General features: G+C 38.0%; 2 protein-coding genes across 2 annotated transcripts in view; one reads left to right on the top strand and one right to left on the bottom strand.

The window, feature by feature from the left end:
- Window positions 1–25,938, top strand: part of LRBA (LPS responsive beige-like anchor protein) — a 558,096-nt gene that overhangs the window by 302,788 nt on the left and 229,370 nt on the right. The window contains exons 39-40 of the mRNA XM_024207579.3: window positions 7,405–7,551; window positions 10,167–10,303. Of these exons, the coding sequence (XP_024063347.2) occupies window positions 7,405–7,551; window positions 10,167–10,303 (284 nt within the window). The remainder of the gene's footprint in view (window positions 1–7,404; window positions 7,552–10,166; window positions 10,304–25,938) is intronic.
- Window positions 13,888–14,967, bottom strand: MAB21L2 (mab-21 like 2). Its single transcript, XM_024207581.2, has one exon. The coding sequence runs from the start codon at window positions 14,965–14,967 to the stop codon at window positions 13,888–13,890; it is 1,080 nt and encodes a 359-aa protein (XP_024063349.1).

Raw genomic sequence — 25,938 nt, 5'->3', positions numbered from 1 at the left:
AAACAAGATGTAGAATTAATTAGGCCACTTCTGCTTTGAGGCTTGTTTTTAATTTTGTGTGTTTTTTCTACACCATGAGTTTCAAGGGTGTAAGGTATCTTTTAGCTAATGATCTTACATTAGAAAGAACTGCTTCCTTTAAAACCATGTTCAGCTTCAATAAAATAGATTTTTGTCACACATTTTGAGTTCATATTTACAATCTTGTGGTTTAATATGAATATCTTTCTCCAATCTTTATATTCTGTTGTTTATCAGATATATAAAAATACATATACACACACATCTATATTTTCATTGTTAATCCTTTAGAGCATATCTTTATTTAGACAAACCATGTTTTCTATGTAATTAAACACAGACTAATACAATTCCACCAGTTGGAGAGATGGGTAACATTTATCAATAACCAAACTCCATTTTTTAATGTCTGTTTCTGCTAGCTGATTCACATAGGAGAGAGACTCTTTTCAATACAAAAGTAAACTAAATCCAAGTAACCCTTTTTCATAATATATTATTGCTTGCTAATGAAAATAAAGCTGATTAAATTTTCCATCAGCTATTCCCTCTGTTTAACATTTTTTAAAATCTTTGACAAACTTCTGTTGTTTAATTTTTGATGGTGTTTTAATTGTGAAGTTTTAATTTAATGCCATAATTACTTATTGCCATTTTCATTTATTACATAAATTTTTCAGTTTTTTAAGTTAAAATATTCATTGCATAGTTAAACATAAACACAAATGCCAGATAGGTGAGTCAATTTAGTAATAATTTAGCTAGAAAGAGGCTAACCAGTCATCTATCAGTATTAATACAAACTTCTGAAGTAATGAAAGAAAACAGCATTATAAATACAGGCATCAAAACCTTTTCATTATTATAATAATAATTAATAAACAATAGCAAAGCAAAAAATTCCATCCCTTGGAGATTCTGGTGATAAGACTTTCAGGCTATGCTCTTATGAGTTAGGATGATGCCAGAATTCTCAATGGAATTGTCCTTATGTTCTGTAGTTTCTCATTAATATTGTGTCATGAATCATTCTATATCAATTAAATATGCACTTCTCTAAAGCAAATAAACTTTTGGTATAATGAACGCCCCCCCCCCCCAGCCTTTTTTTTTAACAGCATGAACCTACTCTGAAATCAAATACACCTCTACCCCGATATAACGCGACCCGATATAACATGAATTCGGATATAACACGGTAAAGCAGCGCTCTAGGGGGGCGGGGCTGCACACTCCGGCAGATCAAAGCAAGTTCGATGTAACACGGTTTCACCTATAACGTGGTAAGATTTTTTGGCTCCCAAGGACAGCGTTATATCGGGGTAGAGGTGTATATGGATTTTGCCAATGGATAGGAAAGTTAAGATAAATGTTTAAGTATAAACAATGAAAAAAGAAAATGTTGAACTGAACACATTTTTAAAAGCAGTTTATTTTTCAGCTAACTTATCACTGTTAAGATAGGCTGTATCTACTGTTGTTTGCATTACAGTAGTTCTAGGTGTAGTCCCTGCCCCAGAGAGCTCACAGTCAAAGAAAGCTCACACTGTGAAATGGCAAAAAAGAGCCAAAAGCAATCAGACTACAGTAAACATACAAAGAACAACAGCAACAAAAATCAGCCCTGTTGCAGCCTAATTATATGTTTTCGTAGCAAGAGCCCATCTTTTCCACGGATTGATTTGATTTGAAGGAAAGCCTCTGGTGTAGAGGTGGCAGAGTAAATACCTGAAGACTAATGTTCTCTGTTCAGGCAATCAATACCAGCCCCATGACTATACTTCTGGCTACCTTCTAGTTAAAAACAAATTTTTAATTCTGACAATTTAATTGCCCTTCCCAAGTTCACATTAACTTGCTTGGGAAAAAGGGCTTCAGGTAATTTTTCAAAGGAGGATGGGGGAAAGAACCTCCAAAATGGTTATTTATAAAAGTCAGTCTGGCACTGTGTCCCTCGCACATGGCGGGGGGAAAGGCGGATGTAATTTGTTCTTCCTTTAGAAATTGAACCCTAAGTATTTTAAAATAAAATAACAGGCATAGAAATTGAACTTGCTTTATGGAAATTGGCAGCATCAGGCAAAGATGAACATTTTAAAATAAATTAATTTAAGCCAAAAATCATCTGTTAAATAAGTCTGACAATCTAATTGATGGAAAATACTTTTATGAAATTTGTTCGAGTGTGTCAATAAAAAAAAAATTTCTGTTTGGATTAAAATAGACTGCTGCAGTACTGTTAACTTACACTGGCACAATCTGCAATGTTTATCACACCATAATTGTGAAATTGACTAGAAACTGACCATGAACTAAAACAAAGCTGACTAGTCAATTTTCATTATCTAAGCTCCAGTGAAAAAGAATCAAAAATATAAAAATAAAATGGTGCAAAAGAGCATTATATTTTCAATATTTCCCTTGAGCTAAGTGGTGGTAGTGAAAGAGAGGGAAATTGTTTTTAAATTATTATTTTTTAAATGAAATTAGTTTAAATGGGTACTACCAGACTAAACTTTTAAAAATTCTTCCTTTTTTTTCAATTTGTCAGAAATCAACAACTTGACATTATCTGCTGTATAATACTTTCTGATGGTTTATCAAACTGATTTTTAAATTAAGTAGCTGCTAACCTTAAACCATGAATATAAATGAGTGATAAACAAATAGTTGCACCCACCTCCAAAAAACCCAAGCCTAGTTTTATGAAAATTTGGCCAGCAACACAAGATAAATCAAGATTTTAGACCCCTATCCTTTAAGGAGCTCTGCTTCATTGAAGTCAATAAGGCTCTCTGCTTTCTTCAGAAATCTGCCTCCATAGAGCTCCTTGCAGGATCAGGGCCGTAGTATGGAGGGTGAGAAGGAAAGAACATGGATTTTAAATAATGGCATAATTACTGTGCCAGATAAGTATTATGCCAGTGGTCTGTTGTTTGCTGTACAAGTCATAGAGACTATGTCTCTTGGGGTATGTCTACACTACAAAGAAAAAGCTGTGGCTGGCCCACGCCAGCTTACTCAGGCTGCCGGGACTTGGGTTGCAGGGCTGTTTCATTGCAGTGTAGACTTCCGGGCTTGGGCTGCAGCCCGACCTCTGGGACCTTCCTACCTTGCAGGGTGCCCTCATTCTGAAAAGATGTAAGCATGTGTTTAGATCTGCAGGCCTAAGGCTCAAATTCTTCCAGGGAACTGCCAGAGGGTTACAGGGATTTGCATTAGCAGATACCAAAGCAGGATTGGGGACCTAAATATGAAATCAAATGTAGCATGATACAACTTATTAAATTTTTACTTTGGGGAATGCTTTTCATTCATACTTCTAAAAAGATTTACTGTTAGAGATCACTTCCTCCCCATACACTTTTTTTTGCATGATTGAGAATGTTAGCTGCTGAAGGTAGACCATCATAATACTTTGAAATGTCATTTGTTAGCATTTGACTAAACTGAATACACAAATGTGCATGCACATATATATATGCGCATGTGGACGTGTGTGTGTATGCGCGCATGTATGCATAGACAGAATATATATATATGTATCATGCTCTGTCTTGCACACACAAGTCTCTGATTTATACCTGTAGAGAGAGAACCAGAATGCTGTGTGTATAGATTGCATCTGTGCAATATATCTTATCTGTGCACAATTACATAAATACACACACTTATGTGTACATTGAGTGTGTGTGTGTATTCCTGTGTTCAGGTTAGCAGGGTGCTAACAGACGATGCTTTATTATATTCTGATTTTCTGCCTTCCAGCAACAGGCATTTTTTTATATTTATACATATACGTGTATATATTTATATATATATAGGGGGGCGGGGTAAGGATAGATGACAAACTTTAAAATGCCCACAAGGACTAAAACAACTAATAGCCTCAAATCTTCAATTAATGCAGTTTGCTTCAATAGTTTTCTTTCGGAGTATCCATAGTGATATATTTTAAATAATTATAAGATAATTAGCTTATGTGGAAAAATTAAATCCAATGATTGGAAAAGAGATGATGGAAGGAAGAGTTAATTTCTACTTATCCAATCTACATTTATAATTCCCCAGTCACCTTGATATGGAAAGTCCCTTGTTTACTTTATTTTTCCTAATGATAGTGAGAAAAAGTGGAGAAAACTTTAGTAACTTGGCCAGAAATTACCTGATTTGTGTCTAAAAGTTGTACATACAGATCTTGAATTTCAGATTAACTCTTAAATGGACAACAGGTACAGTTTTAGTTTGAAATGAGACCTTCAGTGTAATTAAGGCAGAATGTGCCAAAGACAGTGAAAATATCTGACATTTACTTGTGAATGGCGATTTAAAAAGTACAATCCAGACATGGTTTATAAAATAACAGATAAAATTTAGCAGCATTTAAAAAATGTTTTTTATTTTGTACTTGAGATAATTTTTTTCTAATTAAAAAATAAAATCGTCAACAGAGTACTATTACGCCATTGAGAATTGAACGCAAGTGCATGTGGTGTGCATTAGAATACTGTTGGTAATTTTACTGCTGCTAACTTAAAATCCTCCAGGGGGAGTTAATTACAGGAAAACCTTTCTAAATATCAGCTGCATATTTTCTGTGACAGGACTGTTTTCAACTCAGGTTGAACAATTCCAGAGTCTGAGTTTTCTTTAGTTATATGAACTGATATATTTTAATACAAAATGTTGTTTCATTGGGTGTAATACACTCAGTATTTTCCAAGTAAACTAAATCCTATGCATAATGTGGCAAAGCAATTTTGTCTGGAAGAAATTGTCATACAAACCAGAAATAATTTATAAATTAAACTTCCATTTTTTTTAAACTGAAGGCCTAAACATAAAGTAGGGCTTTTTACTTTTCACTTAATTGGATAGTTTATTATTTGCAATGTACGTGTATATATTTACTTAAACACTTTAAGCCATGGTATATTGCCACTAGGGATTGCATTCTTCTGTAAATGTTTGCAGATTAAAGTTTTTTTAAAATAAGCCAGTGGACCCTCAAATCCTCTCTGGCAGTAATCAGAGAACGCAATGAGCAATGTGCTGAAGTAAGTTGATCATGATGTTAGGCATATGTTTCTTAAAAGAAGTTTGGCCAGGTATTCTCTCATTTAATAATTTATTTTTAAGATTATATACAATTATGTGAATGTTCATAGTCAAAAACAATTGTATGATTGCACTACTATTTCCTACCTTAGTATCTCCGTATCTACAGCACAGAATACCTTTGATGTATAATGAACCACTGCCTCCTATCTGTTGCCTCTGTTGAGCTTGAAATGTAAATAAATAGATTTAATCATGGTAGTGTAGAGATAAAAATAGTGCAAATGTTTTCCCCATAAAACTGGCATTTCCTTGGTGTATATTCTGTCCATTCCAAATAGAGAAAAGAAAACTGTTTAAGGCATGTTACAATTACATGTATTGTCACATTAATTTAATGTTTGCTTAACTATGACATAAAATATTTAATTAGAAGGTATAGCATGAAATATGCTTTCTGTTGGTGATGTTAAAGATGAGGATGAGTTTTCGTTTTTGTTTTTTATTCGGCATATTTAGTAATCCAGGCACGAACCTATTAACATCCTCTAGACTTTCAGAATTTGCCTGTCTTTTCTTTATAGCCCCTTTTGAAAGCAGGTGGGTGCACACTTCGGTAGAATTCTAAAAGTGATTTTTTATTAACGTCTCACTCATCTCCATGTCTGTAAGGCTGGGTGTGTGTATCTAGTTAGTAAAATTCGCATATAACTTAGTTTTTCAACTCCTTATTTCCACTCATCCTATTACTAATGGAAAATATAGGAACCTGGCGTCTAGTTCTGCAGTGAATTGGCAAACGGTATGAAATGTTGTATATTAAGTTCGAGTTTAGTCATAAAATATGAAATTATAAGAATACTATTCACAAGGATTAGCTTGCAAGAAGATCTAAAATAAACTCCCCACCACAGTGACCTCTTCGAAGTGAATCTCTGGAATAGCCGTGTGTCTCTTGCTGTTACTAGTTAGATTTGAATATTTTAAACGTTAGTAAGTCGCAGCTGTTTTGGAAGCTAATACCTAGTGTAGAGAAATTATTTCCATTAATTCTTTCTTGGGACGCCATCAGATGTAACCGTGTATTGAAAGCCTCTGGCAACACCGAGAGTTTTCTAAAGTTTATTGACTTGCTGGCCCCAGCATTGTGCACACGCGAAGATCAGATGCATGGCGGGCTAGCAAAAGTGTGTGTGTTGGTTTTGGGGGAAGAGAAAAGGAGAGATGTAAAGAAATGCAAATAAACAAACCACCCCTATGTAAAGAATACAAGATCACGGAGGCGCTGAATCGGGTTACGTTTAACAGGAAGATAGGGCGAACGTACGATGTAAACTGTGTATTGGCTTTTGTCTTGAGCAAGTTTGTATCTGTAAAATGAACTCGTGTATTGCTGTTGTCACTGTCTAGAATAGATTTGCTGTTGTGTAGTGTGAGCAGAGACACACACTCACTCTCTTTGAGAGCCTACTGAAGCCAGTCCCTACTTCAGCTTCCCCCTGCCGGCCTGTCTCCAGGTCTCCCGCTGCCTCTCTTCTCTGCTTCGTTTCTCCACTTGCTGCTTTTTGCAGCGTGGAGACAGCAAGGCCAACCCTGGTCGGCTCGCAGCACTTTCCCTGTTGCGTTTATCCAAAGCTTTAGTTCACTGGCCGGAGAAGTTGTCGGGCGGCTGCTGCTGCTCTCGCTTCCAGCCTGCAGCGCTGGGGGGCCTGGGAACAGCCGCGCAGGGCGCAGCAGGCTGGATCGCGGCTCGCGAGTTCACAATTGCGACCTGCTCCCGAAGGAGCCCCTCGAGGAGTTGCTGTTGTCGCCGCGGCACTCTGGGTCAAATCGAGCCCCTGAGCTTTTAACGGAGACTCTCCATTGGTTCCAGTGGGGAATTTTTCTTAAAAACTTGATGGCTCGACGTGGCCCTGTGATTGGCAAGGGAATTGTGCCCCTTTCCTGTTGGCCTTTCCTGAATCGGCGCTTAACATGTAGCATTTAAAGATAAGTTACTCTGCAGAGTCTAGAACCATCTCCAGCAGAGATCATCTTAACTTCTGGCGGAATGTCTGGTGGTTTTCTCATCCCAAATTTTGGGAGGACTAAAACAGAGCTCAATACTGCAGAGAGAGCCCCGTATATTTCAAGGCAGGTTTAATAGAATTAAAACTAGCTCTGCTAGCCACTTGTTCCCCTAATGTTAGAGTTTTAACGAAAGCTTACCTCGCATACTTACTCCCAACCAGTTTTCTCCTCTCTGATCTTCATTGCAAAAGGCTATTTTCCAATTACTGTTGCCTCTGAGAGCTGATAGACAGCAATGTTTCTCTTTCATTTCAGCTCCAGACGAAGACGTGCTTCTTAAAGGAAAGCAGTCCATCAAGAGTCAGGTTTTAGGAAATCAGAACTCGGAGAGTGAGATTCTCTTGGAAGGCGACGATGATACCTTGTCATCCATTGAGGAGAAAGATTTGGAGAACTTAATTGGTAACTTCAACTATTTGCTCCCCAGCTCCTCAGTTTCCTTACCCATTTAGCTCTATTTTCATGCTTTTCTGCAGTGAGTAATCTTTTGGGATAGACAGTGATAGATTGTTCTTTCCCATAATTGAGTTAATGAAAGATAATTTTCTGTGCACCTCAGGGTTTGAGACTCAGCTTTAGCACACTAGTGAATTTTCCTTCTGCGGCTTTTATAACCCTATTGTTTTCACCCCGGGAGATTTTTTTTTTTTGCATTTTCCTAAGAAAGCATATGTAGAAAAGTAGCCTTTTTCATTAACAAGAGCTCCCTTTTTCTACTTCTGACTAGACTACGTGCTCAAAACACTGTGGCTAATGGGCAATTTTATGTTATTTATAATTGGAGGCTTTAGATGGTTTTATTTTTGAGTCATAAAAATATATCAGTCACTTCTCTTTTGTTGAAGGGTCTGTTTACTGCACTAAGAGTTCAACTCTTCTAACCTTTCTCCTCAGTCCCTTTCCCCCAAAAGTATCTTCATAGCTGATGTCTTTTTTTCCCCTGAAAATGGTCAGTATCACTAACTTGATTACTTTTACTGTGTTGGATGCAAGTCTCTTTGTTAGAGTTTGCAATCAAAATGGCATAAACCTGCTTCTTTTACTTGTCATGTTTAAATGGTAAACAATAGCTCCATATTCAGGGACTATAACTTCTAATTTAGCTCCATTTTTAGAAGAGTAACACAGGCTTACGTGAAAACTCGAAGTCCTTTGCACCATTCCACTTTACATGTGGATTTCTATGTGTGCTCATAATCCACATCCATTAAATTTACAGAAGAATGTCCTCCAGTTAAATTCTGACTCACTAGGAAGCAAATAAGGTTATCAAAATGGAAGCCGATACTATGTGAAGTAATTGGAAATTGTATTTGGCAATTCATTTACCAATTGTCTGAACTACATGCCACTTTTATTTTTTAGAACATTGAAAATATAGCCTGATGTTAAGGCCATATACTAATCGGTGATATAAAATAGAAGTAATTGGAGCATAATGCAGTTTTTTTAATGGAATCTGTTCCTGTCTGTTGATGGTCTCCTCCTCAACAGCCTTCTGACCATTTTCTTCTCTTTTATTATGCATTGGTTGCTTCTAGTAATACATTCATACTGTAATAGAGGTGAAAGGGGAGTTTAATTATTTAATCTTGACAATGGCAATAGGATTAAGAAGTAATCCTCACTAATAAAGTGGTGTGGGTTAGAAATGAAGTGGAAATTGTCAAGGGTCTTCTACGGGACCTGGGTTGCCCCAGCTTCTGCAGCTGTCTGCTCGCCCTGTAATTGAATGTCTGAGAGTGATTGAAAAAATGTTATTTCTCCTCTGGATTACATGCTAATGTACAGAGGGCAAAGGGAGACAGCCAAAGAACACATAGCTGCTTATTTCAACCATTTGTGGGGATGAGCTTTGGGAAATCACGGCAGTTCTGCAACTATCTGATGCCCATCTGCAAACACAATGTATTTGTACATTGGGAATAGAGGGCAAAGCTGCACTGATCTCAGCAGAGCATCTCTGCTATTGTCCTACTGGCACACATTAAGATTGATGCGAAATTAAAGACCATCATCCTCCTAACAATCGATGGAAATGACAATTCATCTGAGTTTTTTGGCAGTTATTCACCCATTGATTACCTGAACGTGTGTACCTCATTTATAGACACTTTATTAATTCAAAATTGTACGTGTCACTCTCATATTTTCAATTTTTTTTCAAAGATTTATGACAATGCTGCCACAAAGTAACTTAATTTCCCTCTCTTTTAATCAATTGGATAACAAATCTAACCTGTTTTCCCCTTGTATGTGTTCTCTTGTATAATAGGTTGTGTGTTGTCATATCTGTGCTGAGCCTATTGTTTTACTAGTAGTCTGATTTGTCTCTGTGATAAGCCCTGTGGAGATGTGATTATTCCAGTAAAAATGCATTCAGTTGGAAACCAACCCTCCAGCTGTTTACTCCCACAGTCCCCAAGCTACACTAACACTATCTGGAATCCTTGAACAGTATTTAACAGTGGAATGGAAAGCATGTTAAAAACATTGTACTTTACAATTCCTAGTATTTACTATTTAATTTTAACAATAGATTTCCAGCATTCATGGGTGGGAACGCATTTACAAGGTTAAGTCAGACAATTTTGAACCCAGACTGCTGTGTTCATCTTTTTAGAATTTTATTGAAACCCATTAAGTTCTTATTGCACACATTTGAAATTAAGATTTCAAGTCTTCACTTACTGTATTATTTAGACCAGGAGGTATATGGCTATGGTTTCAAAACTGAAATCTGTCAGAATAAAACTAGATGATCTAACAATAAAACCACCTATCTGGCTTACGCATCAATTGCAGCTGTAGCTGCTTTAGTGTTTGGCAATGAAGAGAGGCCGCAAGTCTGTGACATGTACTTTCTGGAGTAACAGTTTGCTTTTTTAAACTAAGATTTCTGGTGCTTTTTACCTTGTATTTTGAGGTTAGAAAACAAATAACTTACGCTTGTTTCTGTGCAAGGTTGTGTAATCTGTTTGGATGTTTTGATTATTGGTGTTTTGCTCCTTTGGCAGGTCCAGTTAGCCTGTGCACACCAGCACAGCTTGTGGCCCCCTCTGTAATAGTGAAGGGCACTCTTTCCATCACCTCTTCTGAACTCTGCTTTGAGGTAGATGAAGAAGATCCCAGTTTTAAGAAAATCGACCCCAAGGTAAGAGATTGTTGACCTTCACTCTCTGGTGACAAATTACATGACCATTAATTCTCTATCCAACCTCCATTACCCCATAGGTCACAAATATTCCTGTTTTTCTAAGTTTGTGACTATGTGCATTAGCAAAGTTCATTTAAGTGGAGGGGACAAATCCAGCTCAGATGTTAATTAGCTTGTTGAAATAAAGCTCCAGGGAGGCATCCTAAATAAAGACATCTTGGATCACAAGGCCTGTGTGAACACTAGAAAGTTCAACAAAACTGCTAGCTGAATCCTTTGTTTTACTTTCCTGTTTTTTTAATGTAATGCCAATATAACATAATAGTCTGCTCGCTGCCCTCTTTATTTTGCAGTGCTTCTGTTTTCCATTATTATATAGCAGATTTTACAGTGCATTGTATTTATCATAATCAAGAAAATGTTATTTCCCCTTTAAAATGTATTTATGACTAGCCTTGTTAATATAAGTAAACTTGAGTTACCTGAGTTAATTACCTGATTAGCAATTTTTTGTTTAAAATTAGATTCACTTTGCAGTAAAATTCAGTTTGAGGGCTTAACTTTCTCTCACAGTATGAAATTAGCACTATAAAGATTGCATTTGAATGATCCTCATAATATTAAAAAATAGTAACAGATGTGTGGGCTTCTTACTACACACATGCTCTTATTGTATTATAAACATGGAAAGAGTTAATGGATTTTACCATATCTATGTATTAAAACATTTATGTGGGGTGGCGTGCAGATAACTGGAACTATGAATGGGTACAGTAAATTAACTTTTCAGATCTTTGGTTGTGCCAAAATATCTTTGAAACAGTTTACAATATTATGAAGAAATTTGTAAACCTTTGAAATCTTTGCCTGTGTTGTGAGTAATTATCTTTTAAAATACACTCTTTTGTTTGGCAAAAAATGATATCAATATTAAATGCAAAACCACATAGTTAGCATTAATGTGTCAGTGTACTTGCAATGTCATCTAACATCTTCAGAGTCTTAGTTCAAAAAATGTACTGATTCCGTTTTTGTATGTGAAAAAAGAAAATCATGTGGCTCCACTGTTTTGCATTGTTCCATGTTTAGCATGTAGGATCATTTAGTACAGTTTGGAACATTCACCACTGCACCCTGTTTCACTTACAGGGACTACCCTTAGTTTAATCTGCTTTCTCTCTGGATGTGTGGTTGTTCTCACAAAGTGTGAATGGGCATTCTAGACCAATTGTACTTGTAAATCTGTAACAGGGAGACTTGGATTCCTATAAGAAAGGCAGTCTGTTGGTGTTTTGAGTTAGCCTGGGGGATTTTTTTTTGGGGGGGGGGAGAGTTAGCGGGTGGAATTCAGTTTTGTTTTTTTTAAAGACGCTCCTTGATTCCCATTGTGTAGTGGTCTAAATACTAATCCTCTAATGCTTTTGTTTTAAAGACAAACACAGATACAATTTAACTTTCCTTTGATCATTGACACTTTCCCTGCCCCCACTCCATATTACCATAGATTGATATCTGTAGCCAGAGTTTTGTAGAATATGCCCTTAAAAATCCCAATTCTGCATTTTCTTAGAATGCCTGTTTAATTAACGAGTCTTTATCTGTTTGATACATTCAACTTCCATGTATATTTGTCTGACCTACTGGGAAAGAAAACATTGTGACAAGTTTTTGAAGCAAAACCTGCAGTGGAGATAATATCAGTAGTGATAAGATCAGAGTTTATATTGTTACTCCAGGATTGTTTGTACAAGGACACAGTAGTCCTACAAGCACTGAGTTAAACCCATTTTGTCAGGTGAGCCAGGTTCAATGCTCAGAAAAGCTGTCTGCTTCTGTTGGATTTTTTTTTTTAAAGCCAATGAAACATTTTAAGACTTTACAATCCCAGAAGCTTTGCTTTTCCATAATTTGAGCTGGTGAGAGTATGCATGAGTAAATTTGCAGGTAGAAATTAAAGACGATTTTATATAAGCATTTTATAGCGTCATTATGTGTATTCCGCTGTGATCACGACGTAAACTAGACAATTGTTTTCGAAGTGGTTTCAGTTTTACTTTATAGTTACCTTTTAAGTTGTTTTAAAATTCTTTTTATTTAAAAACAAAACCAACTGAAACTTTAAAGGCTATTTCTTTCCGGATCGTCCACAGAGAAGCGGAAGTAGTTCTTTGGAACAAGATTTTGCATCGGCCTGAAAGGGCATGAAAAGGAATTTGAAATGCTCCAAACCAGCTTCAAAATATTTCGGGACGTTAAAGCAAATAATAAAAATTAATAATAAAAAAATCTCCCAGTAAAGTTTTAGAAATGTAAACCTTCCTTAGAAAACTTGGAGCAAAACACTATAGCCGAAAATTAGGGGCAAATCAGCTAGCATTCGTTTGAAAAAACAAAAACAAACAAACAAAAAACAACCCAAATATAAAGGATCGAGATGTTTGAACATAAAATTGGTTGGTTTCTTTTAAAAGAGCACGTTTTCCCCTTTCCGGTGTATGCCCTGTGCGCAGTGCTGCTGTGTTGCAGTTCTATGCTATACTTAAAAACCAGAGAAAACAAATATTTGTTAGAAAAAATTTAATAGTTGCATTTAAGCTTGTTTATTATTCAGAGAAGATTTATACTTTTTTCATTTCAAAGTAAAACTGATCGTTGAATAACCCTTATTTAATAAAGCAAATATCTATGTATTTTTACAGGACAAAATAGGAACGGATTGTGATGTTTCACCAACTAAATTAAAAACAATAAAGATATTTTAAGGATTATATTATAGAAACACTCCGCCCTAGTTCTGTCAAAACTGTGCCGAAATGCTATGTGATGGTGCATATATTCCTAAAACTTTTAGAGAGTAAGTTTCAAGTGACAGAAAGCAAAGCAACCAAAGAATGAATGGGAATTATTTTTTCATTAAGTACAGTCTATTTCTATTTTAATTGAAAATAATTGAAATAAACTTTAGAAAACGCTGATGAATTTATAGATAAAGCACCAGTTCAATATTGTGATTAGTCTGCCATTTATTTTTGTTTTAATCCTTTTTTCTCTGAAAGCCGAGAAAAATCTCTCTACTTGCCTGAATTTAAGAACAATTCACAAAAAAGTCAATGTAAAGTTAAAGTAATATTTTTATTACTGTTTTCAACAATTCAATATGGGGCACAGTCTGACCTTGGCACTGAAATACATTTAACATCAGTAAAACTTTTTTTAAAGAGAACTTTTTACATATAGTTAAATAATTTTTTCACTTGGTGACAACATTCAGGCAAACAAAAAGAATAAGAAAAGAATGACTATACATTTATTTGAAAATGTACCTTGCGTTTCGTTTGGATGATGGAAAGTCCGATCGCTTCTTTGTGTGACTTTTAAAAAATTCACATTGGAAGAAAAAAGGGGGAAGGGGAGTCTCTTCTCGTGCAACGAGGTGATCGTTTTGGCTTTGTAAATGTCTGAGAGTTTTTAAATGCTTAACTGCAGGTGGGGTTTTGGAAGTTTGTTTCGCCGCCTCTTTTGTTGCAGCTGCTTTGTTTAAATAAAAGTTTTTAAATGGGTTTATCACTGTGTTGTTAACCCTATAGTTTGTCCAGGCTTTTGGGATTAGTGAGGATCTCCCTGGCTAGCCTCCAGGTCTGTTTGGCAGCGCTTTCCAGGGCTGAGTGCGGTTTGCCCTGAAAGAGGTCTAGGTTGGGCAGGAAGTAGTGGGGGCAGCGCCGGCACTGCAGGCAGGAGATGAGCTGCAGAAGGATCCCGTTCAGCCGGTCCCCCAGGCACGCCTCATCCCAGTCGGTCTCCCGGGGGTGTTTCTCGCACTCGTACAGCAGCAGAGTCTTCATGTGGTAGTTGTTGAGCGGCTGGCCGGGCAGCTCCAGGTGCCGGTCCCGGAGGGTCTTCAGCACCGATAGGCACTTGTTCCTGCAGCCGCCCATCAGCAACCGATTCTCGGCCTCGCCGAACTGCAGCACCCAGGCGTCGCTCTCGGCGGAGCTCTGCTTGCCGGTCAGCGAGTAGCACTCCTTGGAGAGCAGGTTGAAGCCTTCCGCCTTCACCTCGGCCACCCTGTTGGGGCCGGGCCAGGGGATGTGGGGCATGGGCCACTGCGCAGCGCTGCGCGGCCAGATCCCGGTGCACTTGAAGGCGGGCGTGATTTGCACCACGTAGCGCTCCCGGATGCGGAGCTTCACCTCGCTGGTGTCCGCGATCATCTTCACCACGTCCCGGTAGCTGCACTTGTCCACGGCTTGGGCCACTAGGGTCTGGAAGCGGGAGCGGATCTTGCGGGCCGACAGGTAGCCCGAGGCGGTGATGAACTCCACCCAGAGCGACATGCTGCGCTTGCGGCCGTCGCTCAGCTTGAGCACCGCGCAGCCGGGCAGGGAGCCGTCGTCCACGAAGTTGAAGACGCCCATCTGGTTGAGGTAGAGCACCACCTCGAACTCGGTGGGCGAGATCACCTCCAGCCCCTCGTAGCGGGCATCGATCTCGCTCAGCGAGCTGATGAAGCGGGGCTCCTGCACCTCTACCTCCTTCAGCACGTCTGACACCACCTTGCACACCTCCCGGATGGTCTTGGCGATGGCCGCCTTGCGGGCCTGGCAGCGCTCCGTGTAGTATTTGTTGAGCTGGTACACCAGCTTGGCCTGGGCGGCGATCATGTTGGGGCACAGGTCCGGGCTATAGACCGGGCTCTCGCAGTACGTTGAGGGATCCAATGCTTTAGCGGTGACTGCAGCTTTGCACAGGGCACCCGCCAAGTTGCAGCTCCCCAACCCCCGCCACACGCACGCACTCGGCCCCTCTGCCCCAAACACAAGTAAAGAAAATAGTGGGTGATGGTGGTGATTTAAAAAAAAACAAGAACCATGCAACTGTCAGCCGACGGGAATGGGGCGATGCGGGTGACCGAGGGGAAATCTCTGAAGTGCAAAGTTTGATGTGCCGCCTTTTCGGTGTGCGGAGGGGGGGGGGCGTGTTGTATGCAGCCTCTGCGCGCTGCCACCCACCCTCCCACACGCAAATAGTTCAACAGTTCATTTAAAAACTTCTCTCCGGGACTCGCAGCGGGTCTCCACAGCACAGCAGAGCAGTGGCGAAGTTGAAAACCGCACGCAATAAAAGAAGAATGCGAGAAATGCCAAGAGCGGAAGAGGGAAAACTCTCAGACCATGGCACCATCAGAGATGTGCATGAGTTTGGCTGCGTCTCTCGCCGACTGTCAAGGGATGTTGTTGATTTCCTTCTTCCTGCTGGAGGCGTTGACTGAACCCGGTTCTGGCTTTCTCTGTCTTCAGGCGTAGACTGCTGCCATTGGTCTGTGATCATTCATTCCTGTTCTTTAGTTTTATATATATATCTATATCAATATATTTTTTTGCATAGACTGTTTGAGCAGGGAGGGGTGCCCAGGATTTCTCCTCCTCCCCCTCAACCCTTGAAATTGCACGTAGAGACTCTCACTTTCTGCGCCTCTCCTCCTCTGTATGTGTGTGTGTCTCTGGATTTGCGGGAGTGTTGTTTAGTTTATGAATGGTCCCAGGGCCCTGCCGAAGGGGTGGAGTTCCAGCTCCTACAATCGCCTTCTGAGCTGTCAGAGGGGCAGCCAATCACCGAGGCAGGCTATGTGCATGTTGGATGCAGGGAAACCGCTGCTACTGCATATGGGGAGGAGGGAGGGAAGAGGAGATATTAAGGAACATGCACAGAAGCGCGCGCACAAACAAACACACACCCGCCTCCCCATCAATAGAAGGATAGAGGAAAAAGAGTATGGTCTATATGAGTTACTCGGTGTTGGAGTTGGCGGGAATTAAATACTGGGGGGAGAGTGGCATTGATTCAGAAAGGTGTGCAGTCTGTGTATGCGTCCTACAACGTCGTGCAAGAAAAAGATGCAACGAACTGCCTATGAGCTGAATAACTTTTACTTGGAAGCCTGATGGGGGGGAAATCAAGTTTGCTTTTCCACCCGGTTGTTGCAAGGAGAAGTAGCAGTAATGCTGGTGTCTTTTGAGGAAGGGGCGAGGGCGACTTGTGGTACTTTGCTGCAAACATAAATCTTCCACTAACGCTGGTCTGCAGCAGTGAAAGTGAGACTGTCATTGGAACAGAATAGTACACCTTGTTTTACTACTCCTCGTCAGATTAATTTAGATAAATCTTGTGCAATAAAGCTCTGTCCCCCTTCTAAATAGCAGCATTGAACTATCTGAAATTGAAGCTTACTATATTTTTGCGAAAGTTTGTATTTTGTCCAAGTCAAATATACATAAAATTATAGTTACGAAGTTATGTATATGCAGTTTATTTTATATTAGAGTACAGAAACGCCAACTAATATCAATATAATCAATGGAGAAGTAGCTAAAATAAAAATATTTCTATTACTTTAATCTTATTTTTGAAGTACAATAATTCTGTTTAATATTATGTGTTCTTTGTGTGATATTTAGATATGTTGTCTTAACGAACTCCTACTTTATACACCCTACTTAGTACTGTGCAAATCAAGATCTCTTACACTACTGAGCTGCAGTTTACATTGAACCTATAAATAATCAGCACGCAAATCAAGTCTTTGCCTTGAACTTTAACGTTTATGTGAGAAAAGGAGATTCTGTTTATCTCCAGACGTTTCTCAAATATTTTAAAGATTACGTCAAAATTCGTTGCCTTATTCTTCCTATATTTCTGGAAGCTTAGATAGACCATACATATTGAACCTGGTCACTTAGGATTCTCAATTTAAAAATTCTTAAACGTTGAAGTTTTGTCGTTCTTTGGTTCTTTTGGTTTATCTGTTTCTTTTTTAGAATACAGAGACTGAGATTTAATAAAATGAAATATCATCCGTCTGTTTTTCGCGTGTATTTAAATTAGGAACATGTCTGTGAACGATAATAAACCTATTGTATAAAATATGTATAATGTGCCCTGCTCTGGTACTGGTTACAACCTCTTCTCCCAGGATAAATCATCTTTTTATTGCCCGAAAGCAGCAGGATCACGCTGCTTGTGGTAGTTGTAGGCACCGTCTCCATCATCACCAATTCCACGTATTTCAGGAAGTTTTTGGGTGCGGAATCTCTGTTCTTCCATGATGGTGACTGGATAAATGGGATTCGGGCACGGAGATGCTTTTTGCTACGGGGGAGCTTACCAGGTGCTTCAATCATGTGTTCCCCCCTTCTCCACCCGATCCTCCTCACACTGCACGGATTAAAGATTTTTTTGGATCTGAAACAAACCCAATAAAGGTGTCTAGCAGTGTAACTTCCAGGAAAGAAAGAAATGTTGGGCAGGTTATAGAAAACAAGTCATAGAACTCGGATGAAGAAATTTCTTTGGCGTTTTCGATGACTCCCGGTAGTAGTTGTGTGTTCACATATAAGAAAGTAATTCTCCACTCTGAAGCTTGGGTAGTTGACACCAAAGAGCCAAATCCACGATCTGGAGTCCGTAGTCCTGATGGAAAATGTAGTTTACTAATAAAAAATAATAAAGGACTTTACAAATCAGTACATTTTTTCTTTAACTCATCCTGACGTAAGGCATATCATGTTAATTACCTAGCAGTGAGTAATTGTTGGGCAGGGCGAGGGGTGAGGGGGAGGGAAGAATATGAGAGGATGTCGCTTTGTTTCTCAGGTTACCCTGTGGCTTTTTTTTATTAGTGGGGTGAATTTTAGAGGACCCCACACATAGTTCGGCCGCACCCCGTGGGCTTCTGCTCCTATTCCTAATAAATGAAAGGAGCGTTAAGAAATCCATTTAACAAACAAATGTCTTTCCTAAGCAGTTTGTCGATTTCTTAGTTATCACACCGGGTTTTCCAGTAGCCGGTTCTCATGTTCCTTTTCCGCCCCATTCCGTCGCATAGCTTTGCATCCTGATTCCATAAGCTTTGGCTGCTTGGGTAGGCGCCTCAGAATTCCAGCCCTGACCTCTTGCAGGGATTTTGTAGCCCAGAAATTAATGGTTCATGTGTCGAGTGTACGGGAGACGTGACAATGCCATCAGGTCGCCCCAGGGTTGCGGGAGTGAAAGGCACTTCTAGATTTTAAGGTTAAAAGAAGCCAGCGATTTCCCCCGTCTCCCCTTACTTTTTAAGGTGACGGATGATAAAAGGTTACTAGTGTTTTGATTTAAAAACAATTCATTACCAATTTCCCTGTCTGGGGTCGAAGCTCTAGTAAATAATAAATCAGTTAAACAAAAGCCGACTTTAATTTATTGCTCTAGCACTAATTAGAAACATCATTTGAGCAATAAACTTAAACACTTCCAGCAAATAATGCACGTGAAATCCCTTTCTCCTGTGTCTTTGCGTTTGCGGCCGCATTGCATTAAGAGCAGCTTTATCTGTGGCGGAATTTGCTCTTCCCGGGAATGAATAATTGAAGGGGGAAACAGTATCCGAGGAGGCTGTAATTGAAGAGCCCTTGTCACCTCTGCTTTTATGTATGTTAGTACAGAAGTCCATCAGCAGCTCCTTGATGATGTATAAAACGAAGTGGCAGCCCCTTGAAGAGCAGGAGATACTGTATTCTATTAAAAGGACCGAGTGTATGTGCCTGAGAGAGAAACTCTCAAGGCTAAAAGCCACTTGAAGTCTTCAGACGGATTGATCTGTATTCTCTCGTTATAATCCGTCTCATCATACTTGAGTTAATGAGGCAGGGGAGGGGGTGATCTGATGGTCCTTGACAAATTCATTAGGGAGGCTGCGGGACATTTTATTTGACTGTTAAACATCGTGTTTGTTTGGTTTAGGCAGTGCCAACATCAGCATGCTGCTGCCTGGAGCAATAGTGTTTGGCTAGCAGGAGCTTCTGTGAGGGATATTGGAAAGGGGACTTTGTTTGGGGAACGTATGCTCTTTTCTTTGCTCTCCCTCCCTGTAGACATGTAAATGGTATATACAGTTTTAACATTTCTAATAACCATGACAATGTTATAATGTGCTTAAACTTAAAAACAAACAAAACCTTTGTGTATTTAAATATATTTGTCTAAACGTATTCTGTGGGAGGATATGCATTATTTACAAATGTGAAGTTGTTTTTTATAGAGCAGAAGAAACTGCGAGATCATTCTTACAGTAGAGAAAAATAACTAGAACGCAGAACTGGTAACCCATCCAACTTTTTATTGGATTATGATTTAATGTGCTTATTTTTGTTTGACTAGTCAGTTTATTAAAATAGCATAGCTTACATATATCAAAAGGCTTTCTATTTCTAAACAATTTATTTACAAGTTTACTTAATACAAAACTAATGGAGTGTTTAATTTTAAGTGAAGACATTGACATGGGATTATGAAACTCTTTCTGACGTAAAAAAACAAAAAGAGGCAGAAACTGGTGGTCACGAGAGGGATGAGAAGTATGTGTTTTGTGTGTGGAGTGTGAAAAACACACACACACACACACCCCATTCTAGACCAACTGGCATTTCACTAGATGATGCTCTGTGGATATATTCCAGTTTTTTGATAGGTAATGGCTTTGGATTTCCTGTCCATCCTTTGGTAGAAAGAAACCAGTTTTGGGGAAAATACAATAATTGACTTGCTCGTAGAACTTAATTTTCTGATCATTTTATATTTTGCTGAAGATCTGGCTCCAAACATTCTCCGATTAAAGTGCTTTGCAGAAGAACTCTGTGCTTCCATTTATAGAAGAACAGTATGGGAAAGGAACTAATGCCCTTTGCCTGTCATTTTCATACATTCCTGCACTGCTGATGGAGCTTGAACTGCTGCAGGGAATGTATGGATTTAAAAAGAAATGATTCAGTAGTGCATATTGTGTTTCTCTACAGCAAAACCAAGCTAATAGTTATAGTAAATACTTCTGTGGGTCTGACAGTTATAATCCTGTTTACATTCTAGAGAATACAGCGTGCATCTCCCTTTTACAATTGTGGATTGGTTTCATTATCTGCTGATCTCTTGTAAGGACGTGTTTACTAAGTTAACTATAATGCACTCTTTATGTGGAAGAACAAATGATGTTTAATTACTGCAGATATCATGTATGTACCTCATCAACCTTTAATGAACATATGTAAATCTTGTTTTGTAAACAGACTGGAAGATATGCTTGTTAAATAATGTATAAATGGCTATAAAACCTTAATTAGGTTACACTTGTGGATGGTGTGGCTTCCGAATATTTTTAAAGTAACTTTTTTGAGTATATGTTCTTAGCTGTCAAATCTTAAAATGTAAACAGGATGCTTTACATAATCTGGTGTTCATCAAATAATCATACATTGAGTCATACCGCTAATAGTTCCCAATAACTTCTGCCTACTTTAAATGTAGCTTATTATTTCTGATGAGGAGTAGTGATGTTTTTTTTTTAAGCTTTAAAAGATTGCTTTGGCTAGTAGGTTCTTTTTTGGTTTAAACTTTGGTTTAGTTGGCTATCAGGTAAAATCAAAAGTTTGGTTGCCAGAAGTCAAACAAATATACTATAGAATAACATTTCTAATACTTTGATAACATTTTATTATTGTTAGAACATCCTGTCGGCCTTATTTTCTTTGGATGTGTGGGTGTGTGCGCACGCGTATCTGATTGGATTAACCATATTTAGAGTTTTGGCTGTTTTTTCTTAAAATAACTGATTAATCATAATGTCCACTTATGTATAGAAGTATGAGAGCATGGATAATGCCAAGATTTTGTCAACTTGAACTAGAATTGTATGTAATTTAAAATTAGTTGTAAAAAGATTGCTGAAGTACATGGTATATAGAAATATTCTAGGTCACAGTTCTTAAAATGCCATTAAATGAAAATGAATCCTTTAAAAAAAATTCAACATGGAAGTAACTTACGGGTTTTCTGAGTAAAATGGGTATGGCATAAGTAGAAGGTTGTTTCAACTAGAGTGTATCTTGACTTAGCTTTCCTCATTATCAATTTGTGTATGATGATTGCATCCATTATCTTTGATGCATACAGAAATGTACATATGTATGTGCAGATGCTCACACCCACAGACAGTAGCCCAGCTTGGTTTATGGTAGGACATTGATTTATTTCTATGATCAGAACCTTCATGTAGCTGGCTGAGATGCAGCATTCTTTACTTCTGAATCAACCTAGAATTCTGAATCTAAAGCTTTAACTATTTGTCAGCTTCAATTTCCAGATCCTTTTAAAGTAAAAGCTTCTAATTTATGTACGTATGTTGAACATTTTGAAAATATTCGGTCAATTAATACAGATAGCATGAAGTACTTCCCTCCCAAACTACTACATAGACTAAAGCTATTCTTGTGATTAAAATAATGAAATAATTTTCCATAATGTAGTTTATGAGAGACAGAGTTAGGGGGCCCAATTCTTCCCTGTAATATTATTGCCCATTTGTGTTGTGTGCTTAAAATGTACTGTTTTTCACTATTCAACAAGCTATTTTTAAGACGTTGTAAATCAGCGTACAATATAGAAGATATACAACTTTGACTAAAAATTCTATTTCTTTATAAGCTTCTGGCCTGAGCAGTCTAACAACTAGAATACTACAAAAGCAAAACAAAACATCCCTGTTCAGATATTACATGGTTTAAATGTTAGAAAGTGAAAAGTTACTTTAGTTTTTGCTTATTTTACCTCAAAATATTGACTTCCCAGCCCTCCCAAAGAATTATTTTCATATAAAATATTGCTGTTTATAAAATCATCACATCGTTTTTGTTTCATGCTATTTCTAATGAGAGCATTAAGTTGTAGCACTTCCTGTTGAGATACATATTTTGTTTCAAAAGAACTGGAGTATGATAATACAGAGAATGCTCTCTTTATAACTTTATGAATGAGATAAAATTGATATGCAGAGTGTTATGTGCCATTTCTTATAGCGGGGGAAGGGGAAACTATATTGGCTCAAATAATGTATAAAAGCCATCTGCATAGCCTAATTGAAATAATATTTGGTGATCTAAAGGATGGAAACTTTTCCTTTTCTTTAACCATCTGAAGTAAAACTAGGATGTAAAACAGCTGTCTTGGCCTATGGATATCAAGGTTCTGCCCGTCTGTTTCTTTTCTGCATTTTTCACTTCTATCTTCCTTTATTATCTTTGGATCCTAAGGAGCCTTTCTTATTTTCTAACTGGTTTTGTCTGCAGCACAGGGCTGGGGTGGTGGGTTTAAATCGACTCTGGATAGAGTGAAAAATCTTTGATCTATGGCTATGACTGCTTTCAAATGATTTGCTTGCTGGGACTGGACACTGTCCATGCCCTTTCACTTCACTATCAGATAGGCACACAAAAAGGACTTGACATGCTACCAGATGCATAGTTAATCATCACATTAAGTCTCTAAAGGGATCCATCCAGACACAATTAGGTTTACAATTTTTAACCAGTGTTTGCTCTGTAGTTCGTTTGGAATGCAGTATTAATTGTAACTGTTTGTTTAACTGTATTTAACAGAACTGTGTACATAGTTGCAAAGAGCTGTGCTTTCTTTGCTTTGTTATGTATTAGAACCATTGCGAATATTAAGCTTTAAAAATATTCATGCATTAAAATTATGTAATTGTTTGGAGGTTATGGACTTAATGAAACATATATTCAGCTGTTTTCCTTTTTATTATAAATTAACCTCAATAAAGCTCATATGATATAACCTACATTTGGTGACTGACCTGTGTTAAGATGATCAGAAGAAAATTTACAAAAGTATTTGACTGTTACCAGCTAGATCTTAACTTTGGAAAGCCAAACAGTCAGCAGGATTTGTAACATTTATTTAAATAAGGAATTATTTCAACTTGTGGTGTTGAATCTTTTATTGGGGGAGAAAAAGGGTGGTGCAGAAGTTACAGGGGTTAGAAGCAGCAAGTACGTTATTTCTTGCAATCTTAATGTAGATCTTGGAGATTCAGTTTCATTTTTACATTAAAAGGTGTTAGTCATAGCTATTCAGCAGAGTGCTTCTTTAAGTTTTAGAATACACAGGAGTTAAAATAAAAGGCTGAACTGACTCATCCTTTTGTTGTATGAAGAAGTTCCATTATTCCACTTCCATAAATGGAGCCTAACATACATATATGGCCTTTCTGTGGCTTATTGGTGTTTATATAAAGATGGGTAGTATCAATGGAAGGAATTAACTGAGAATGAACACACCTTGGCCACCACATTTTTTTTTTTTTTTTGAAAACTGATAGTAATCAGGGAACACCTAAGAGAAAATGTTTACAAATATTCGCATTTGCTTTTAATCAATTGTTTTAGCAGGCATTCAGGTATTAACATTTTTCTAATTTACATACAAGCAATTATTAAAGACACTTAATGTAACTTTACCGGAAATAGTTCAGATCGTCATTTCAGAACTAAGATTACATAATTTTTATTTCTCTGCTTCATATTTAATATTCTTTGGAGGAAAAGAGAATGTATTGAAATTTAAACTCTATCCTGTGTTAGTCACATTGGTATGCAAATACCCCTTTACCCCGATATAATGCGACCCGATATAACATTAATTCAGATATAACGCGGTAAAGCAGCGCTCCTGGGGGGCGGGGCTGCGCACTCCGGTGGATCAAAGCAAGTTCGATATAATGCGGTTTTACCTATACTGGTAAGATTTTTTGGCTCCTGAGGACAGCGTTATATTGAGGTAGAGGTGTACCACTAATGATGGACTTCCAACATATGAGTAAAAATTACTCAACCATGACCATTAAAGAGCTCTTTGGGGATTTTTAAATTATATATGCATATATACTCATGTGTGTAAGTAAAATGTATAGGTGCATATACATATATAATTAAGAAAAACAAAAACCTAGAGGTTTTTAACTGTTGTGGTTGCATAACTTACTTATATGTCATTTATGTGGAAGTTCATCATTAGTGGCATTTGAGTATCAATGTGACTATCCAGGGAATTGTTTATATGCACTTGGTGGGTTTCCAAAGTGCTAACTTGAAAGAAAGTGGGACTTGAACTGCATGGTCATTTGTGAATTTATGTTTTATCTCACTTCACTTGAAAATTTATGAGGAGGGTGACTTAGGGGTGCTTGAGTTGTGTGTTCCAGGGCTTGCCCCTACTGATAACACCCTTGTTGGCGTGAAAGTGCAATGCAAATTATGACAGTTACAACCTTCTGTTTTGTTTAACCTGTCAGTGGATTTCCTGGCTCAGTGCTGAGGGCATTGGTGTGTTCAGCTAGTCCATATTCACCTAAACTTAAAAGGTCAGGTTTCTACAGGCAAGCCTAGTCAAAGCCTAATTGATGAGGAGGGCAGGGAGACAGAATTTACTGTTCTGTTGGCTAGTTTCATATCGTTAGGTTGTCCTGAAAGCATCAGGCAGTCACAGCCCCTTTCATGTAAGTGCTGACCCTAGACAGGAGCTGACAATCAAAGGAGGCAGCCACAGGAACCAGTGCAAGTAGGCTATTGATTTTTCAGTTAGGTCTAAGTAGTTTGTAGTATGGGTAATGGGTGACAGAGGCAGGTATGTCATTATCAATGAGCTCCAGAACAGTAGCGACAACCCTCCCTCATATTTCCTTCAGCACTGACAGTATGCATCCAGAGGTGGTCAATAAATCGCCCAACCTTTTACTGACAAGTGACTTGGAGGTGGGAGTCAAAGAGCTAAACTTCTGTACTTGAACTTGATATGGATGCTGGGAAAAGATCTCAACATTTGCACCTATGGCTTGTTAGACTAAGCTCTGTGGAGAACACACAGGACAGAACTGGTGGCAAATTTATAGCCTTTCGTGTGTGTGTGTGGGGGGAATCAAACAGCATTATTTTATGCTTTATAAAATTTCAAAGTTTTTCTTTAAATCAGAAGAATAGCTTAAAAGGGTCAGCACCTACATAAACACAGTCTGCAAGGACAGTTAGGTTAGGTTACCATGGTATGGTTTTGTTTTTACTTTAGCTTTGCTCTGCATTTAATCAAGGTATACTGCCATAGCAGTACAGCAATAATAGATTGCCGTTCACAATCCACTTTTAATTCCTAGTTTCCTTTTCTTACATTTCACATGTGGAGACTATTTAAAGATATCTAAACTTACTTGTAAATCTGAACAGCTAGCAGTAACAACACTTTCTGTTCTGAGCAGCATTGCTGTTCTGGTTCATTATTGTAGTATACTACACAAACCAAGAGGGGGAAGGTTTTACTGTTTTGAATTTTGATGGTTGTAGTTTCTGAATTTACTAGAAATGGAAGTGAATTTAGGTTTACACTTAATTAAGATAGAGTAAATGTATTCTGAAAGACATTTGGATAACTGTATACTTGTAATAAAAGGTTTATTTTTTAATGTTTGTAGAAGAAAATCAGATAACCCTTAGATGAAATTGAACATCTTAATCTAATCCTAGTATGTAATTCTCTAATATTGTTGCTTTACTTGAGGGATGTAAATTATCCTGCTTGCTTTCAGAAGTTGGAATTCAGTCAGGTTGTATGCTGTGCACAGATGTTAACAAAATAGCATATGCTTATAATTAAAAAAATCTTTAAACAAACTGAAATAAAACAGAAGAGTAAATGTTTTGAAAATCTTACTTACCATAGCAATGAGTTATTTTATCTTATTCAACAATGTTTGTAATGTTACA

Source organism: Terrapene carolina, unplaced genomic scaffold, assembly GCF_002925995.2.
Source record: "Terrapene carolina triunguis isolate 2854851 unplaced genomic scaffold, T_m_triunguis-2.0 Scaffold66, whole genome shotgun sequence".
NCBI classification, from domain to species: Eukaryota; Metazoa; Chordata; order Testudines; family Emydidae; genus Terrapene; species Terrapene triunguis.
The sequence above is the reverse complement of the archived record's forward strand: the minus strand, read 5'-3'. Positions and strand labels throughout refer to the sequence as shown.

Bases quoted from the DNA above. Each gene is read 5' to 3' on its own strand.
- MAB21L2 (XM_024207581.2), bottom strand. From the start codon at position 14,967: ATGATCGCCGCCCAGGCCAAGCTGGTGTACCAGCTCAACAAATACTAC.